The 14,596-nt window shown below is 43.2% G+C and overlaps 2 protein-coding genes across 14 annotated transcripts in view; one reads left to right on the top strand and one right to left on the bottom strand.

Annotated features, from left to right (window-relative positions):
• Window positions 1–14,596, top strand: part of LOC144051863 (cell adhesion molecule 1-like) — a 321,818-nt gene that overhangs the window by 52,040 nt on the left and 255,182 nt on the right. For 3 of the 4 annotated variants that reach the window (XM_077565411.1, XM_077565410.1, XM_077565407.1), the window contains exon 3: window positions 4,386–4,573. The exons of the other annotated variant lie outside the window; for it this stretch is intronic. The gene's annotated coding sequence lies outside the window, so the exon portion shown is untranslated. The remainder of the gene's footprint in view (window positions 1–4,385; window positions 4,574–14,596) is intronic. 4 annotated transcript variants of the gene reach the window in all.
• Window positions 1–14,596, bottom strand: part of ncam1b (neural cell adhesion molecule 1b) — a 68,002-nt gene that overhangs the window by 3,493 nt on the left and 49,913 nt on the right. For 3 of the 10 annotated variants that reach the window (XM_077565393.1, XM_077565394.1, XM_077565396.1), the window contains 10 exons: window positions 12,711–12,898; window positions 11,955–12,051; window positions 11,706–11,876; window positions 11,306–11,434; window positions 10,505–10,537; window positions 8,173–8,297; window positions 6,907–7,087; window positions 4,360–4,558; window positions 2,657–2,773; window positions 1,124–2,023 (listed from right to left, as the gene is read on the bottom strand). In XM_077565393.1, the coding sequence (XP_077421519.1) occupies window positions 1,124–2,023; window positions 2,657–2,773; window positions 4,360–4,558; window positions 6,907–7,087; window positions 8,173–8,297; window positions 10,505–10,537; window positions 11,306–11,434; window positions 11,706–11,876; window positions 11,955–12,051; window positions 12,711–12,898 (2,140 nt within the window). Of the gene's footprint in view, window positions 1–1,105; window positions 2,024–2,656; window positions 2,774–4,359; window positions 4,559–4,727; window positions 6,244–6,906; window positions 7,088–8,172; window positions 8,298–10,504; window positions 10,538–11,305; window positions 11,435–11,705; window positions 11,877–11,954; window positions 12,052–12,710; window positions 12,899–14,596 lie in introns of those variants that run through there. The other 7 variants (XM_077565395.1, XM_077565397.1, XM_077565398.1 and 4 more) reach the window with 4 other exon arrangements.

Here is a 14,596-nt window from a genome sequence, read left to right as displayed (position 1 = left end):
TAATAATATTCATTTTCAGTAAATTGGAGGGCGGAATTTTGGCGTCAACATTTTTAAAAATACAAATGCCAATCTCGACTCTGTTGTAATGTCTTAAAGCATGTTTATTGAACAATTTATTCAAAATCCCTTTTTTTTTTTTTTAAATCTTAGACAATATGCATCCTTTTAAATTTCTAACAAAATGCTGAAGGAGCGCCCAAGGTTATCAGTACGTCTTAAAAAGTTAAATGGAAACTTAAACAAGTACATACCATAGCGCTCTCTAGTTTTCTACACTAAATATTTATTTCCCCCAAATTTTAAAATACCTGAAATCTTAAACTTTCCCATTTCTTTGTTTTAATGTTGAACAAAAACAAAATGGTTCAGAAGCATCTCTTATAAAGTTAACTGACAATGTAAATAAATAGTTAACTGAGATTGAAATGGTTTTAGATTTACCTTATAAGATTTTAAAAAGAAGGCTGACACCGAAATGTGTCAAAATGCCTCAATATCAGCGCCAATCGAACCTCTGTGGGAAAATCAACAATGAATAATCTTTTCTTCTTCTTTTTTTTTTTAATTACAATTTTCAAAATGATAACGCTAACTTGCGATACGCTACACTGTATCTGCATGCGTGCTTAAGTACGATATTATATAAAAATAAATCAAATAAAATTGGCTACGATTGTGACGTCTGAAAGAGGCTTCCTTTGTGCTCATTTGAACTCGTGCATCGCTGGCGTCGGGCCCAAACCTCCCGTGTCCAAATGTGATCAATTTCCCTTTTTTTTTTACACTATTCTACCCAATCGGTCAGTTGTTTTCATACGTTGACTACTCTTAAGTGTTGAAAATGGCTTTTAGTGTTTAACACTTCAACAAACAAATCTTGTTTTTGCGTTTCCTAAATGTTTTTTTTTTGAGATGCGAGAATTGCGCCCGACGCGAGCAATACGCAAGATTGCAACCTCACTCCGCAGTCAACATCAACTTCACAGCAGCCTCGTTAACGAGACTCGTTACCAAACGTGCGGTCGATGGCAACATGTGGTGGTGAATGAATGAACGCACAAGTTACTCACTCGCACATACACACGCACACACACAGATAAACCTCTAGAGGGAGCCGTACTCATCGTTGACAGGAGGAGCGGTCTTGGCCAGAGTCTCTGACGCGTCCACTGAGAGGGGGAGGTGGTCTGCTCCGTCTCCATTGGGCAGAGAAGGGGCAGAGGGCGGGCTCTCTAAGCTAATGAGATCGTCGGGGATGGCCGAGGGTCTCTCCGTGCCGTTACTCAGCTCTAAGTCGAACGTGGCGTTATCGAGGCCCATGTCGCGGGCGAGTAAGTCGTACATGTGCGCCGGTGATGCCAGGAGGTCGTTAGCGGGGGAGGGGGACACGGGGGGAGGGATGACTCGGACCAGAGGGGATTCTTCAGCATCCGGTGCGTTAGGAGCGCCCCGGATGGCTGTAGGCGAGGGGTTCGGGTAGGGGTAGTGAGAGTAGGACGGCTGGGCGGGCTTGTCGGAGGTGCAGTTGGAATCGGGGTCTTTGGGAACGAGCGGCGGGCCGGGAGCTGCTTTCTTGGGTTCTGGGGTAAGAGGAGGCTCCGAGGCCAACGGAGAGACGGGCGGGCTAGCTTTAGCCTTTAGCGCGGCAAGTTTAGGCGAATGCCTCCGTTTGGGCGGGACGGGCGTCCCGGGTTTTTGAGTCCGTTCGAGGGTGGTCGGCGGGCTTTTCTTCTCCTCTTCGTCCGCCGCCCACTCGGCTCCCCTCTGCTGGACTAGCGGCGCCATCTTCGCCTCGACGGCCGCCCCGCACACGGGCGGAGTCGGCGGCGCGGCGCTCGTCTCCGGGCTGGGTGCCGGCGCGGCGATGGGCGTGGGCGAGGGGTCGTTGGCCGGGGTGGACAGGCTACACGTGAGCGTGGTGGTCTGGCTAGAGGGGCTGTCCTGAGCGGGGTCAATGGTGGGCGTGGCCGTGTCAGAGGAGAGCGTGTCCAGTGCCAGGGCAGCAGTGAAAGCCGCCAGCCTGAGAGAGCAGGGAGAGAACAGACACACAAACTAGACACCAGGGTGACTGTGACACGGGAAGGGTGGCACCGAAGCGGCATGCGAGAGGATTAGTCGGGCCTCACAAACGACACAAAGCAGCTCAAGTCAAGGACGACGACAAAAAAAAAAAAGAAAAAGAAAAAAAGCAACTATTATTAAGGAGAAACAAAAAGTCATGCCGTGAGTGGACATTAAAGGGGCGGGGTTGCATCCCATACACACAGCGACATGGACGAGTACTGACTGGCAAGGCTGGAAACCCAGCAGAGAACTACCACGCAGAACGAGCCACCTTCAAACAGTACCAGCGACAATGTCATGTACGCTTTACTTTGTCTTTGCGTGCCTTTTACTGGTATTGCTTCAACATCGGTTATCATCACACAGTAAACAAAACCACACACTCTCAGTGGACTCCACTCAAGAATGACCAGAACTTGTCCGAAAGGAGTGCATGAAAGCGGGTCAAATTTGGTCCTGGTGAGGGGGATCAACGTGAATTCTTGGAAGTGGAGTGCAAAGTACAACAGCTGATAAGACTGTTTAAGAGCAGCAAATGAAGAAGAAGAAAAAAAAAAAAAAAGTCTGTGCGGCTGTCAGCTCTACTCACTCTGGCTCTGTGAGGGGCGTGGTTTCGTTGGGTTCCGTAGGGCCTGCTGCGTTGTGATTGGCTGTGCACTCATCCTCCGTTCGGACCTCCACGATGGGCTCTTTGGACTCGTCTTTCCTGTGGACACGTACACGTCAATAGAGCGACTTACACGGAATGGAGAATAATTTGATGTTGTCCTTGGTCACAAATATGCAAAAGCAGATCCTCACTCATTTGCATACAAAGTACATGATTGGCCATTGATCATTTGAATGTGATGTAATCACGTCCGTCATTTACATGAACGCACTTTTCAGTATTTAGACGGACATGAGGAATGTTTGTAGATTTGTTTCAAAGCATATTTCTTTCTCACTAAAACGGGGGCAACACAAACCCTGTCACATTTTGGGGATTATTTTTTTTAAATTTCACTTAATTTGTTAGAAAATTACTGTTTATTGTATAAGTATGGCATATAGTGATATGCAGTTAAATCCACTTCTATTAGACGGTAGAAGGTACAATTAAATAAAGTACGTAACTGTTCTTCATACAACCAAGTAAGTCCTGGCTTCTTGTGGTCATATCAGCTTCGTACCCAGGTTATACATTCAAGCAATTTTTGAGTAAATTGAGACGAGATCATCAATTTTTCAAATATTTCTGTTTTTTGCAACATTGTTGTTTGGTGTGCTGTGAGATCTTTAGATTTTGTTTTAATATATAGAATGGCCACTTGGGGGCAGCACGAGAACACAACTACATTAAACAAGAATGTGAAAATCCAGTACCAGCTTGAGTAAAAAAAAAAAAATGAATGAATTAAAGTCACATTGGCAGGTTGTAAAGAATCTGTTAAGAGATATTTCATATGAAATCAACAAGAAGGTTGAGTTTCAAATGATCGCAAATGACACACTTATGACATGAACTTTTAGTCAGTGTTAATTTCGTCAACAAACTACACAAAAATAATTTTGTCGACTAAATCGGTATGCTTTTTCGTCGACTAATGAAGACGAGACAAAAATGTAACTTATAAAACTGGACTAAAATCAATGGTCATTTTTAGTTCATGAACAAAAACGAGACGAAAATTATATGATTTTGTAAAATCTTGTCTCTGCTAATCTGTCACGGCGAAACTGTCATGTGACACTCGTGACAGTGACACATCACATATTCAAATCTGCAGCTAGCCAGTGCAACATGAACAAACACATGGGACAGACAGGAGGTGGATTCATGGTGAAAAGTAAAAAAAAAAAATTAAAAAACGGCTATAATGTTCCAACAATGTTAATCCGACCGCTAACTAATGATGGTTAATTTACTATCTTGTAACATGGAGTCAAAGTAGCCACTTGTTGATTTACTGTAATTGTGTGTGTGAAGTTGTTTTTCATTTGCTGACAAAAAAAATATATACAGGGGTAAAATGATTGTCCTGACTAAAACATTGACAGTTTTTGTTTTGACTAAGACTACACGAATACAATTATGTTTTCTTGGATTAAAATAAAGACTAAAATGGTAGATTTATAGTTGACTAGTAAAAACGCGATGGTGACTAACTATAGTAAAAATGATTCGGAGAAAAAAAAAAAAAAAACTGAAGCGTGATTGATGCTGTACTAAAACTAAGACTAAATTTCAAAGTGTCTGATCAAATGGAGGTTTTCATTCACTGAGATTGCAAACGTGCGCCGGCCACCTACATGAACGCTGCCTTGCCCTCCTCCAGGTCTTTGCCTTTGGTGCCGGAGGCCGACTTTCCGCACAGGCACATGATGAGGCCGCACTTGTTGACAAAGTAGCACGTGACGTCCACGGCCAGGAGCAGCAGGACGAACGCCACCACCAGGATGCCCGCCCACAGCATGATGCCGGCGGGGAACGCCGCCTCTTCGTCCAAATCTGACACAGACAACGGTAACGACACCACAGTGGGGAGCCCGCAACGGGGTTAGGTCATAAATAGATCAATCGATCTGCAAAATTGTTTCCAAAGAAGAAGCGACTCACCTGCTGCTGATGCAGTGTTTTTTATAAACATGCGGGATGCAAAATAGCTCTCAGTCACATGTATTCAACATCATGTGTTTATTTGGTGTTAAGATATGAGATCTTCAAATATTTATCTCAAACATTTTGTTTACAGTCGCGTTAATGTAAACGGTGATTCCCAACCACTGCCGTAAGACATCATACAGTGATAATTGGTCCCCAAAAATATTTGTTCATTAAGAAAGTATCTTGGCTGAGGAGTTGGCCACAACTTGAGCCACAAACACAACAGATGGACCAACGTGGCATGACTATATTTCTTTTATTTCTGGTTTATCTGACGTCAAATTGGTCGATAATTGCCAATAATTATCGGCCACTGATATTACGGTGCATCCTGAATATATACACACTGTGGCATTTTCACCATTGAGACAGAAAATAATGTGAAAATGCTACAGAGAAATCAACGTATTCAAGTTAGGCCCCTTAAGCGAGTGGCAACATAAGATGGCGGCACATACAAGAACTTCCTGTTCTTAAAACCATGAGTGTACTGTATTCCTTGAGACTAGAACAGAAAACAAACCAAAATTTCGAGGTACGACGATCGCATTTATATGACCAAATATTCGGGTTCGAAAAAGGGAAATCCGGGGGGGTCTTATTCAGACCCGAATAACAACATATTCAGGTTTTTGTGCGTGTCCTTTAAAACCCGGATATTGACAATATTCAGGTTTTAAAAACGGCTACTGACTGCATGTAAATGTAGTAACTGTGTAAGCATGTTTATATAAATGTCAATGAAGTTGATATCGTTCCATATTTCAGAATATGTACTCTTTGTGTTGTGAAATTTTCTAATTTCAAAGATGTGCCTTGGCTGATGAAAGGATGGGAAACACTTAAGTAAAATACTGTTTGAACATAAATGACGCTCTTAAGACAGGCGTGCAGCTCGGTGTGAAAAAAAAAAAAAAAAAAAAAAGCACCCTTAAGTTAACATTGTAGAAAACATGGTTAGGTTTTCCCAAACACTTTGACATGCAGGAGAAATGTCACATTAAAGCACAACTCATTGTAATACATCATGTACACGACTCCTATATAATTAGGCTGTTAGCTGTTTTTGTTGGCGTAAAGGTTTAGTTGCTCTTTACATAATATACAGCACACTTCAGTGAGCAATACGGTTGAGCAGTCACTCCGTTTTTTTAATAGTAAGAAAAACACTAGTTGTGGAGAAGCTGCTCGTTTGTTGCTGCCAACTCTCACTCATCTATGTTGGCGCTTCACTGCCAACATGTGCAGGATTGAGGGGAGGGGTGGGGGGGGGGGGGGGGGTTCCACTGCCTTTGGTTCAGTTCTGTCGCGAAGACCACACCATGCACTCACACACATACACACGTCTGTCACAGTTTTTTTTTTTTGTTGTTGTTGTTGTTGTTGAAAAGTGTGCGCAAGAGACAGCCGGGCCGCTCTCGCGCGGTTTACGGGAAGCCGCTGCCAAAACTACGAGAGCAGCAATGCGGTGATGACGGACAGGATGAGCGAGACCACACAGCACGTGACGGACGGCGAGCCCTGAGTGGCTTGGGATGACAATGTCCGGAAGCGGTGCCGGAGATCAGGAACGGTGGACGGGGGGGAGAAAAAAAGGAGGATGAGGGGAGAAAAAGAGAAGGGATGGGGGGAACAGAGGGAGAGAGAAAGTGAAAACATGTTTGAAAAAACAAAAGGTGAAAACATCAAAGAAAAGAAGGGGTGGGGGGGGGGGGGCAACAAATTGAAGTGAAAAGCACAAAGCGGGGAAATGTCTGATGAATGGACAAGATGGCGTCGGGGGGGCACGGACAAGCTTCAGTTAGCTGATTAGTCAGCTGTTAATTAGCACAAACTATCTGCCCTCCTTCCACCGTTAGACTGAAGATGGTGCCGGTTATTGAGAGGGGCGAGTGAGGGGGGGTTAAGTAGCCTGGCCCACTTGTGCAGGAGCAAACTCAAGCTCATTTAGCGACGGCTGTCAAAGCTTGCAGTGGGGAAAATTCTGCCGGAAAAGCATTTTTTTTTTTTATCCTCGCCGCTGTCAGAGGAAATCTATTTTTTCCGGCCCCGTAGATTTATTGAGTCGTCATTTTTACCTTTCAGGGCAAAAATAGAAGGTGTGCTTTGAGTGGTGCTCCTCGGTGTGCTTGTGTTTAGTTGCGGTGTTAAAGCGCGAGCGGGCGGGCGGGCGCGACGGAAGGGAGCCCTACCTGGCATGACGGCCGGCTGGACCGACGTCCTGATGGACATGCTGGCCCGCTGCGACTTGCCCTTCTGGTTCTCGGCCACCACCGAGATGTCGTACTCCGTGTCCCACTCCAGCCCGCTCAGGATCACGTAGTCGCTGTCGCTGGGCATGCGGACTTCGGGTTTCCACTGCGCCGACTGAATCTAAAGGCACACGCACGTTTGTGGTTGAAGCCAAGTTAAGGGATTCAGATTGGAGTTTCTATTTAGGGTTGTGATTTTCAATCTTGGGTTGGGGATTCAATCCATGGTTTGGTTTTAAAATTGAAAGGATAGGGTCTCAAATTAGTTAGGGTTTGAAAATAGGCTTTAAAGCCTGGTTTAGGAAATTTAACCATAGTTAAAAGTTTCAAATTTGGGTTTCAAGGCAGGGTTAGGATTTTAACTCATTCACTCCCAGACATTTTTACTAAAACAACCACCTTCGCTCCCGGCTGTTTTACTGGATTCTGGCCACAGAATATTGTGTTCTATTACTATAAAAACATGGACTCTACCAAAAGAAAGACTAGAGTTTCTTCTTTCATCAGACAAAAAAGTATTTGTATCTGTTTGTTTTACAGAAATTAGCGTTAGAATGTAGCTAAGTTTCATCATTATTCAAAAACCAGTTGAAAACGCTGGCAAAAAGAGCTTGTAGCAACATGGCCCTGGCTGATCTCTTATACTCTGTTGCCACCATTTTGTAATAACTACCATTGCTTTAAGCCACCTCTTCAGATCAGAAGTTGCATCATCAAAGCCTTTTGTATGCTCTAGCACACGGTTCTCAAATGCGGTCCTCGAGTACCCCTATCCAGCATGTTTTCCATTTCTCCCTTAGCCAACACAGCTGGGGATCATTATCAGGCTTCATGCACAGCTTGCTAATTAGCATTAAAAAAAATTTTTTTTAAAGAAAAACGTATGAATACGTTTTTTTAGGAATGAAGGAAAAAAAATATATATATATTTTTAAACATATTTAGACGTTTTTGGGTTTGAATGAGTTTAATTCGGGGTTTGTTGCCAAACTCAGGCTTTGAAGCTGACCTTAGGGTTGTAAGATTTGTAAAGATTTCAAATAAGAGTTAAAGGGTTTCAAGTAACACGCCACTATCTTTTTGGTGTTTCCAAAAGCAACTTCATATTTTCCTCACTTGTCACTTCCTGACATTTGTACTGCTTTGTGGTTCAAGTCCACAGTACGAGCTTGATATCCACAAAACTCCCCTTGCCGCCATACTCACCGGTTTGAAGCGGACGAGGTAATGGAGGATGGGCAATCCGCCGTCATCCTGCTTGATCCAGCTGACTTTCAGGGAGTTGCCTATTGGCTGAAGTGCCCCATCCAGTTTGGGAGGACTCGGATTTCCTACAGGCAGGGAGCAACAGCGCTTTTTATCAACATTTCACTGAAAGAAAAAAAAAACATCCCAGACCAGCGAGTTGGGTTATTGAGGAAGGGGAAGCGTCTCGTGTTTAGAAGTTGAGATGAAGGTGGAAAGTTTTACAAAGCGTTTCGCTCTCTTTGTTGTCGTGTTTTTTTTTGTTTGTTTTTTTCAGGTCATTGGCCCTTCCTTAGAAGCTTTGCCTCCAGATGGTGGAGTCACACTCATTACTAAATGACACACGGGTGCGTGCTCATCTAATTCAGTCTGAGTGGCACTCAAACAGAATCCAGATGACTGACTGATATAAGGACACACACACACACACATTTCCACACACACACACACACGCATTCCAAGCCTCCAGAGCTTTTTTCTCATTGACTGCAATGTTTACAGCACAACAAATTAGCACTGGATGACATGTTTATGCTACTCGGCCTGATTTCGATAACAAAGGTTAAATGCAGCACTCAGGTTACTAACAAGCTTGCAAAAAAAAAAGAAAAAAAAAGTTTGTCATCAGAGTTAAAAGACGACAAATAGAAGAAGCTGTGGTTAGACTTTATATTCACACTCGGTCCAAGCTGCTTGTGACGGTGAGGCAATGAGTTTGTTAGGAAGCGCTCTCGGCATGAATACTAAAAGCTTCTGATTGAGAACCAGAGCAAAGTGTGGAAAAGGGAGTTGTGTTTTTTGTAGAGAGAGCATTTAATTATAGTGGAATGAGTCCAAAATGATATCCTCTCCAATGTGTGTCTGTAAGGAGAGAATGGATTCACTTTATTTGCATTTTATATGTTTGTACAACTAAGGAAGAGATTGTTATAATATTACTAGTGCGGTAAATTGATTTTTTAAAAGTATACTTGACTCATTGAGCCATTTTCTGCAGTAAAAAGTTAATATTTTGCCTATAATTGGAAGAAAAAAAAACATTATTATTATTCACGAACAATTAATGCCTTTAATACCTAAAAAAAAAAAATTCCCACGTGCTGTCGACTGAAGATGACATCACCTGTGCTGAGGAAGTAGGCAACAACCAATCATGGTTCAGTTTGCACCAAACGCAGGAAACCGGTGAACCATGATTGGTCGTTAGCTACTTCCTTACCACGGGTGATGTCATCTTCAGTGGAAAAAAAATGTTTTTAAAAGACATTATCAAATTAATTCTGGACAAAATATGAACTTTTAAAAACGAGTTTTGATATCAGAACATTGTTTGACTTTGGACAATTCCGCTGCAACATTTCCTCCACATGAGATTAATAGCGGTGCAACCCACAGGTAGCTGCCTCTCAATTACAATTCAAGAGACGCTGATAAACATCGCCAAGGTAACCGGCTCTGGCTCTAATTAATCCCGCCAAGACGACGGATGCCTACTCGATTGATTAATGGCGTTTTAGTTCCAACTTTGCTGCGTGTCCGCTTAGAAGCAATTAATGTGGCGTTTAATAGCGGCGTTCGTCGATTAAAGCAATCAGTCTCAACGCCAAGTTTACCTTCTGCAGAGCGCAGGGGGGAGTTGGGGGTGGGGGGGGGGGGCGGTCGTCACGATGCCATGCAAGAAGAATAACAGTCACATGAATTGCACATGTAAGGGAGGGAGCATAGGACACATGACTAGCATGCTAAAACTCTGGAAGGGGGGGCATCAGAGGCTAGGATGGGTCTCGAGCGTGTGTGAAAAGGAGCAACTGATAAGTCACCGCTGAGGGGAACAATCCAAACAGTCGACGGCACAAAGCCGAACCCAGAAGAGTGACGTTTGCCTTTTGAAATGGAACGTTGGTTTTAATTCATTACTATGACGTTTAGTAATTCACACACTGCTAATTGTACTGTCAGATAACTTTTGGGATGGGGGGGTGCAATACATCATTCTACATCAACGCAGCCTCCTTTTACAAAAAGATCCCACAAAAGGCATTTATCCAGGCGGGAATTTGTTGTGTACTTTCACATGGCAACGCCGCATCCCCGATCAGGTAATTGGATGATGTCATTGCCAAGTGAGACGTATAAAAATACGTATTGGCTGCGAGTGTGAGCCTGTAACACATATGCGGCATCCATGTTGTAAAAGGGGGCTTTAAAACTACGTCTACCAAAAACTAATTTGTACATTTGATAGAAACTAATCTGCACAAGCTACTCTAATCATCCGGACTACAGAACAAACCTGTGTCTCCTGAGAATAAACCAAAATCGTCATCTTAAGACAAGGAAAAACACACAATGGCAATTAATCATCTGTACTTCCTATTGAACTTAATGAGGCAGTCAAGGTCAAGATGAGGTTGAGTTACGCTTCTCATGAAAAACACTTGAAATATAACCTAATGTTACGCATACACTATTCACCTCAATTGAAAATGTTAAAGAAAACACTTGTCAATTTGGCTTTAGTAAGCATTTAAAATGCAAGTGCCTAAAACAAAATGAGCCTTAATTGCAGACTTGACTTGATGAGTCAACTGTTTGGTTTAATGTCTTCTCCTGCCACCAGGGGGTGCTAATAGCTAAATAACAGTCTCTATATTGACAGTGCATTTCTTCCTGTGGTGTAATTGATATGGACCAAGTCACATTTATTGTGTGAGCCTAATGAAATGCAAATGTTAATTCAAAATGGAGTGTAGTCGTGTCTACAAAGTGGTGATGAAAAGGGGCTGGCGGGAGCTGAGAGTTTATTGGAGCAACAATAACCATGATGACCTTTAGTTGTGATGTATTGTAATGAAGGTGTGTGTTTTTTTTTGTGGTTTTTTTTTTTTTTTTTTTGCAAAGGCGGTAACGCCATTCACAAATAAGCATGCGAAGGAATGATTGTTTCACGTTTTGTCATTTCTTTACTTTGCAACATTGTAGTGACTAACAGCTGTTTGACAGCCGGGTTTTGATGTTTGTCCAAGTCTTAGTCTAAATGGAAAACGGTATATGCCCGTTTGTCAGGTCCATGTTTGTCATGTGAGGAACTTACGGACTGGCTCCGTCTTGAAGATCTCCACGGGGCAGCTTTCGCCTTCCCCCTTCCCGTTGATGGCAGACATCTTGACTTCATAGTTGGTGTCTGGCCTCAGGTCTGTTATGGTCACCTCGCCCATGGAGCCTAACGGTGTCAAAGTTCATGGTCAGCAGGGTAGAAAGTAAATGTTGAAGTCTACCATGCCAGTTCAGTTCATATGGATCAGTTTCAAGGTTTTATACATTTTATGACATCGTTTTTTGTGTCTGAATTTATTTGGAATGCCACCAGACCGGACGGCGTGTACAAGACGGCAGACAAGAGAGAACAAACCAAAGGAAAAACAGCAACAACACCTGCTAATTCTATATGCGGCCAGATGGGAGCGGGAGGAAAACTCCACTTCATCACATACCATCTTTGAGCTCGTAGATTCTCTGCGACCAGCTGCCTCTGCCTTGCATCCTCCACGCTGCTTTATACTTGAGCACGGGGACGCCACCGGTGGACTCGGGCTCCTCGAACTGAACCAGCGCGGTGGTGGAGAAAGGTGACACCTCATTGATGAATGGAGACGATGGCACCTCTGTGGTGGAATGGAGGACAGGAAGTGAGGTGAGAAGAGCAAACGAGATTGGATTTTTTTTCCTTTTTTGAGACTGACCGGCTTGAATGAGGACGAACTCTTTGGCCTCTGTGCCCATCTCATTGGAAGCAGTGCAGTTGTAACTCCCAAAGTCGTTCTCGGATGCCGGCGTCACCTACAGAGGGGCAAATTACAATTGCTCATCCCATATATAGTAAAACTGTGCTCAGTGTTTGTCGTAATGTTTTTTTGCTTGAGTACTAGACCAAACGCTGCCAAATTTGAATTGCATCAGCAAGTATAAAAATGAAGGCTTCAAAATTGCTATTTTTGTATGCCTATACAATCCTACATGAGCCATGAAAATATATCCGCTCAATGCCTCCGGTGGCTGAACTATATCCCACCGTGTTGACGTGGGGCTTTCCATGTTACAACAAGAGATGCTAGCTCCCAAGCTAACAGCCGTCCGGGACTATCGCCATCGTTTGAGAATAAAAATAACAACACTGGGCTGCAACTTATGGCATCCAGGCGACTTCAAACTGCAAGACAGCTTAATTAATTAAATAATGCTACAGCTCCACTATTAAGTACTCTAAAGTCTTTGCACGTTCCCAAACTTGAGTACGCATTTTGAGACAAATATTTGAATTCATGTTGCACAACAAATTTAAATGTTTAAAGCGTGAGGGTGCGGGAGATACACTGTATTGTATTTTTAGTCGTTGCTGTGGATTTCCCGCTGGTGAATTATTCACTGTACAGAGCTGAAAGTAAACGCATGAAATCTTGATGGCGTGAAGGCGCCATTGGCGAGCGCGCCCGTCTTACCTGCAGGTAGCTGGCCGAGGGCGATCTGAAGATCTTAATGTTGCTCGTGTTGGCGTTGGGCAGCGTCAGTCCGTCCCGCAGCCAGGCGATGGTGACCTGGCTGGGGTGAGCCTGCACCTCGCAGCTGATGTTGACGGCGTTGCCCTCCCAGGTGTACACCGCCACTTCGCCGTGGATCTTGGGGGCGTCTTGGGAGAAATGCGTCCGATTGTTACGCTCCTAATCTCAAGGGTGTAACGATGCTTGAAATGAAAAATGCATCCGTGCATTTTTATAAGATGGGAATATAGACGCCACAGTGTATTGTCACACTAATATTATACACTTGGAATGGTGAAATAATGACAAAAAAGACCAGATGAAAATGATTTCGGTTATTGCAAACATTTCCAGTGACTGCGTTTCCAAATAGGTTGGCTTGATTGAATGGGCTAATCACATTCAGCGTGTTTGTAAGACATCCTAGCACTGAAGTTATCTTTCACACAAAATGCATAAATTGTCAACCCAGGTCTTCTAATTATAAAACTGAAACGTGTGTTCAAAGCATGCTTTTGCATCAAAGAATGATGCATCAAAGCCATTCACAGAGATATAAGGTGATTTTTCTTCTCTCTTTAAAAAAAAAAACGGGTTTTAAAGCATTTTCATCATTTCTGATCCCTCAAACTGCTTCTTCTTAGCAACTATTGACATCAAAAGCTACATTTTACACCGATTTCAGCAAAAGGTGCCTTTTATGCAGCTATGGTTATCATTTTTCATTTTCCGAGGTGTAGTAACAGAAGTGCAGTAAGTGATGTGCGGCAGCTGTGTTGACAATTCATTTTGATTCCACTTTTGTGTTAAAAGCGATTTTCCGACAAATCCCTAATTATTTCAACGGAATGCATCTAATTATCATATTGCATGACTTGTCGTAATTTCCTGCTTTTTTGGGGATCCGTGTGGAAGGCACAGACTGAAAAATACCGGATGTAATATTTTGAATTACAGACGCAAGTCAGACGATGTAAAAGTGTTCGACTTTTTACGTGGAATAGTAACATGGAAGAAAGGCGGGAAAATGTCATCTTTCAGAGGCAGAAGGGCCTTGTGATAATGCATGTCGTTAAGCGAACACATCGACATTTTCATCATTCTCTGTGAGAGGAAGGGGTTAAGAAATGTCAGGGCGTAATGGAAGCGAGGAGCCGCCACACAGCGAGCTGTCGGATGAAGAGCTCTGGGCGACAGGCCGCATATCTCAAGCCCCTGCGCCAGGTTAGCAGACGCTTTCGACAGCACGCTGCTGATTTTGCAAATTCATGTCATGTGCTGACAGAAAACGGGATTACGGTTCTGCTGCTACCACCCAAAAAACTTCAAATCAAAGCGACTGGGAATGCAACATCTTCATGATATTGGAGGTAACGCATTATTTGCTGCTGGACCGCCATTTTTTTTTTTTCAGGCGTGCAATGAATTACATGGCACAAGAAGACATGCTCAGGTTACCCTGATACTTAATGTTTTCATTTCATTGTTTTATTTCATTGTTTTAAGTCATGACTAGAACACAGGTGTCAGAGTCCGGTCCTTGAGGGCCCGAGTCTTGCATGTTTTTGAGGTTTCTCTACTCCAACACACCTGATTCGATGATCAAGATCCTTATCAGGCTCCCACAGAGCTTGCTGATGAACTTAAATATGAATCAGCTGTGTTGAACGTGGGAAACCTCTAAAACATGCAGGACTCAGGCCCTCGAGAACCGGACTTTGACACCGCTGACCTAGAAACATTTTTTTTAATTCTAATATTTACTACTAATAAACTGTCATAAACGAAGGATTCGCTTAACTCATTTGATCCCCAAAACATATAAATACGTTCTATTTTAAATATTA

This window comes from Vanacampus margaritifer, chromosome 5 (genome assembly GCF_051991255.1).
Source record: "Vanacampus margaritifer isolate UIUO_Vmar chromosome 5, RoL_Vmar_1.0, whole genome shotgun sequence".
In the NCBI taxonomy this organism is placed as follows: domain Eukaryota; kingdom Metazoa; phylum Chordata; class Actinopteri; order Syngnathiformes; family Syngnathidae; genus Vanacampus; species Vanacampus margaritifer.
This window is presented reverse-complemented; position numbering and strand designations above follow the sequence as displayed.